Source organism: Formica exsecta, unplaced genomic scaffold (genome assembly GCF_003651465.1).
Source record: "Formica exsecta isolate Colony F162 unplaced genomic scaffold, ASM365146v1 scaffold138, whole genome shotgun sequence".
NCBI lineage: Eukaryota > Metazoa > Arthropoda > Insecta > Hymenoptera > Formicidae > Formica > Formica exsecta.
Genome location: NW_021848711.1, coordinates 1608581 through 1614051, shown reverse-complemented (window position 1 = coordinate 1614051; position 5471 = coordinate 1608581). Strand labels below are relative to the sequence as shown.

Sequence of the window (5471 nt, the reverse complement as noted above, 5' to 3'; positions counted from 1 at the left end):
GCGCTCGGTAGCTTTCGGGCGCTCGGCGGTTCTCGGGCTCGCTCGGCCGTCTCCGGCGTTGGAGGGGCGGCGAATCGCGGCCGGCTTCGTGCGTAGCGCCACACAGTGCCAGACCGTCGGGGAGAGGTGGCGGTGCCGTTTCACGCGTCAACGCGGAGTGGGAATAGAAGGGGCTCGCGTTCGCGAGCCGTGCCGAGCCAAGCCGAGAGCCGTGTGCGCTGCCGGGCCGGACCGTGGAGCAGCGTGGAGCAGCGCGACATTGGCTTTTAGCGGTGGCGCGGCCCGTGTGTGCCATAACGGCCACTGCCGGACACGAGACGATCCATAGTACAGTAGTAGTGCGCGTTCGTTTACAAGATGGCAGACGATGGTCCGTCCGCGGCGGAGGACGCGACCGCGGCGGCGGCGAGCAAACTGGAGGACAGTGATTCTCGCGTGACGAGGGAGCGGCACAAACGCGCGGACGCCACCACGCCGATCGTGACGACTTCAAGTCAGGACGCTTCGTCCGCGAAGCGCGGGCACGAGGACGCCTTTTCGTTCGAATCTTCGATCGACGATCATCATCGTTCGCACCACGACCGTCGTGTCCATCACCGTCATCATCAGCATCATTCACCTCGTCATTCTTACCATCATCCACCATCACCATCTCATCATTATCATCATCATCACCACTTTAATCCTTATCGCCATCACCTTACCAATCATCGTGACAACGACAACGATCGCATTGTTAGCAACAACCACAGAAGTTGTGGTAGTAATAGTGGTGGTGGTGGTGGTGGTGGTGGTGGTGGTGGTGGTGGTGGTGTCGCGGCGACCGGTGGTGGTGATGATTCGTCGTCGTGCGTCGACGCGACTGGGACAGCCGCGAGTGACGACGAGGAGAAGAGCGGCAGCGTCGGCGGCGTCGACGGCAGTGGTAGCGGCGGCGGCGGCCACGACGGCGGCAGTGGCAGTGTCCGACGACGAGGAGGAGGAGGACGACGACGATTATTACGACGGCAGTGGCGGCGTCGATAGTGACTGCGACGGTGATAGTGGTGGCAGTAGTAATAATATTAGTGCTAGTAAAAGTGGTGCTGGTGATGTCGCGGTAATCATGACCGGTGGTAATAATAATAACGCGGCGACGCGCGTCGGCGTCGGTGTCGAGGACGCCGACGGTACGACCGACTCGTCGTCGTCGTCGTCGCCGCCGCGACGTACGAGCGCGGACGGTGTACTGGAAGTGAATGACCGCAACGAGGATCGCAACGACGGCAGGAGGAGAGCGAGCGTCGCCGTAGTCGCGACGACGACGACGAGGGAGACGAGGGAGACGAAGCCGATGGCGGAGGAAGAGACGCGAGCAGCGGTCGGCGAGGACGCTGCCGCGGCTACGAAGACGGATAACGGCGCGGTCGTCAGGCATCAGGGAAGCCCGTTCAAGGGACAGGTTAGGATGGCCGAGAACACCCTCGTCGGACCCTGCGGCAAGAAGCGGTGCGCGGATCGATACGACAGCTCCGAGAGCTCTGACAGGTGAGTGAGTGAGACGATTGAAAGAAGAGAGGCGGACGCGGGACGGGAGAGAGAGAGAGAGAGAGAGAGAGCGATAGGTCTAATAGATTCTCGCGAATCGAGAACGTACGAATCTGCGCGATCTCGAATACCGATTGCGCGAATGAATAATTTATTTATCGCGTATTTTCCGGAACTAGGGGCGCGAATCGTGCATCGTATCTCCATATCGGAACGCGATTTCTGCTTTAACAATCACGATCGCGATAATGTACCTGGTGAAATTTAATATCGTCCGCTGTGCTACAACAACAAATAACGACGCGTTCGAATCACATTGTTTCTCGTATCACGTATCGCGCGAGACGAGCGTCTTCTCGCGTTACTCTCGCTCGCTAGAGCATCGTCGTCGACTCGCTTTCGAAATCGGTCTCGCTCTATTCGGTTCCCGATCGCTCCGTGACTGCTTTCCGCTCGCCGGAGGAGCGCGTCGTAATTAGCACGATGCTTGGACGAGAGTAGAGAGGAGAATTCACGCGGGGGTCGTTGTACCGCTGTTACGCGACCGACGACCGTGTCTGCTGCTGCTGTTGGCCGTCCATCCGTCCGTCCGTATTCGATCTCTCTCTCTCTCTCTCTCTCTTTCTTTCGCTCCTCTCTGTGCGCGCCGTCGTGTGTTTATAGGCTCGTAGAGATGCCTGCTATCTCTCGTCTCTTTCTCTCTCTATTACAGTCTCCTCTTCGACCCTTCCATCGGGCCGAACGACTGATTATTTTGGTGCATCGCGCGTTTATACCGAGCGCGTCGCCCACTCTTTTCAGCCGTTCGCTGATTAACGCGTCGCCAACTATAAACAATATTGCGCTTTTGCAATACGTACGTTACAAATGTTGAGGTCTCGCCGATTAACGTGAATCGCGAATCGCTATTTATAAACAAAGCGGGAATTTTTTTAATACATCGCGCATGGTAATCGTGAGGTTCTCACATTTGTTGTGATGTAATTTTATCATCGTTCTCTCTACGACTCGAAACTGTTATCTCTATTATACGAGGTAATATCAACGGGTGCTCGTATCCGAAACACAAAATATGCGTGGAATCTAACACCGGTATTTCCTAGAGCGAAAGTAATCAATGACGAGTACGACGTTCATCTTACATCAAACATTTCCTCTCTCCGTTTCCGGCAGTCACGGAATGATTGGCTTTTTTAGTATAACATGAAATGTTTGTATCGTTATTATCGACTATATGCGCATTGAGTTTTCGTAATTACACATTTATGAATTTAATATATTTATCATTTGTGAATTAAATATAATATAAATTGAATCATTTATGAATTTAATATATTTATCATTTCTGAATTAAATATAATATAAATTAAATCATTTATGAATTTAATATATTTATTATTCGTACAAACACGAGTGCATCATCTTACATTACATCGTTCATTTTCATACGTTTATTAAAAAATACGCAAAAATGTTTTATACCATGTGATTCGTAAAATGACTTTAAATAAGGGGCGAACAAATACGCGGGACGTTTCCTCGAAGTCACATCTCTCCACAAAGGGTTAATATTCAGGTTAATTTCCTTTTCGCGTTCAAAGATCTCGCATGATTTTATCGGCGGACAAGCCTATGTCTTTGTCTCTCTCTCTCTTTCTCGAGACTTTTGTCGATTAACGGCGCGTTGTTGTTGGTCTCGCGGGTTCCTAAAGCGACGTCGATATCCTCTACATGAGCGCGAGGGAAAACGGGTCGCAATAAAAGTTTAGTATCCTAACGGTACTTTGTCGTGGTACACTAAACTCTCGACCGTCGTGTGTCTACATAGAAAGTCTCCGCTCCTCTCTCCCTCCCCCTTCCTCCTAGATAACCGCATTATTGTGCCCGTTGACGGACGACTCGGTAACGTTTTCCGGTGCGACGAGTTTCCGCGCCTAATTCTCACGTTTGCATCGACGACGCTCCTCTATGAAGAGTGACATGATTTTACGCGCGATCTCTCGTAATTACACGATGTCTTATTACACTTGTAATAAGACATAGATTACTGTAAATTCGCGGATTTAATTTTATTTTCCCGCTGATCTTTCATCTTTTATTCATTATCTTTTATGTGTCTCGTCAACGTTTTTTTTTTTTTTTTTTTGTGGAATATGGAATGTATTAGAATAAGAAAGAAATGGATTGGAACACATCTTAAAGAATTCTTTAGAAAAATAAATGTCTTTCACAGAACGATTGAGAAATTTCGATGAGTTGAAAGATAAATATTATCATCTTATTAATTTAATTACTATAGATTTTTAAAATTTTAATTATTTAATTAATTTGTTTATCGCGTGTTTGCGATTTAAGATGAGTGTGATATATTACAGGAGAGAAAGAGAAAGATTAAAATACTTTTTTCTCGCAATTCACACATATATGTATCTCGCAGCGAGTTATCTCGGCCGCACATTTTCATCTTGTTTTTATGTACACAAATATGCGGATTGATAATCGAACTCATTCAGATAAACAGTCGACATAGTATTTGCATTTAAAATAACGGCCGAGTCAAGTGTTGCCCGTGTTTTGCATTCCTATGGCATGCAAATACGTATTTATTCTCATTATTTTCCTTACAATAAACAGATTTCTCTCTCTTTTTTCTCCTTTGACGCGCATATCCTCCTTTTTTTCCTATTTTCGATTGAACGTGTCGTGGAAAATATACTTTTTACCTTTAAACTTTACGCTTTAAAAGAACTCAAAACACGTAAAAATTTATATCTTCAAGTACGGTTTATATCCTAACAACATTTATCTTTTTCCAATAAATTTCTGATATATACATTGATTTCATTTTGTATGCAGCAAGCATAACAAAATGCAGTTAAAAGAAGCAGACTGTCACAATGCTTTGACCTGAGGGAAGTAATTCGCATAATAAATTCGTCCCTGAGTCTATCCGCAAGTTCGAAAGGGTCACGGCAGAGTTCCGCCGTTCGTTCGTTCGTTCGTTCGTTCGTTCGTTTACTCGGCAATGTTTGGTCGGCGACGGAGCAGCGTTCGCGTTCTCTCGTTTTCGAGCGGGTATTATTTTTAGAAGAGTCCACGTCCGCGCTCTCTCGTGCGGTCGGCTGCTCGGTTCCTCTGCCGGGTTTACGCACCGTCGATTACGCCGTCGTTCTCGACTTCACGTATACCCTCGTCTGACGAGATACCGATTGCAGTCTCTCCTTATACAGGCTGTTTCGCCTCGAATTTTTCGAAATCGCGAGGTATCCTCCAAGTTTTATTTCTTAAACAGATTTACAAATATTTTTGCATGGGAATAATTTTTTAATCCATCGGTTAATCTTGCGACGTGTTTCTCTAGACATAACATAATAATGCGTTTAAAAATGATTAAAATATCAAAAAAATTTTTATTTCTTTTTTTTTAAGTGGATACATTTTTGTACATTTTGAATTATATAAAATGATTTTTGATAATATATCTAAGCGCTTAAAAAAACATTTAATATAAAGAATGATGTCAAAATCTTTAAAGCGCTCTCTCTTCTTTAAGGAAATTTATTTTTGTCCAAAGTTACCAACAATTAAAATTGGCAAAGGAGTTCATGTTATTCGAACCATAATTAAAATTCAAAAAAAGTTGACTCAGCAAAAAGCATCGATCAAAATGTAATCAAATACAGGGAAAAGAAAGTGAAAGAAAGATTATATGAATATCATTAATCCAGTTGAAGGAATGAAATAAGAGAATAAAATATATAATTTAGCCATATGATTTCGCAACTGCAACCACTTCCTTAAATAAATAGCTCTTTGTAGGAAGAAAATTACATATTAGGTAATCGAGAAAGAGCTTGTATGAAACGTGAGAATTCATTATTTCCAGAATTTTGTGAAGTAATAATAACATGTGAATTAATCGTCTTATTTATATAGGATGACAA

At 45.1% G+C, this 5471-nt stretch overlaps 1 protein-coding gene across 1 annotated transcript in view; it reads left to right on the top strand.

Annotated features, from left to right (window-relative positions):
• The first annotated feature begins 120 nt into the window (after positions 1-120).
• The window catches only part of LOC115246064 (AF4/FMR2 family member 4), a 92760-nt gene continuing 87409 nt past the window's right edge, over positions 121-5471 (top strand). The window contains 2 exon segments of the mRNA XM_029824651.1: positions 121-959; positions 961-1527. Of these exon segments, the coding sequence (XP_029680511.1) occupies positions 358-959; positions 961-1527 (1169 nt within the window). The 5' untranslated portion in view covers positions 121-357.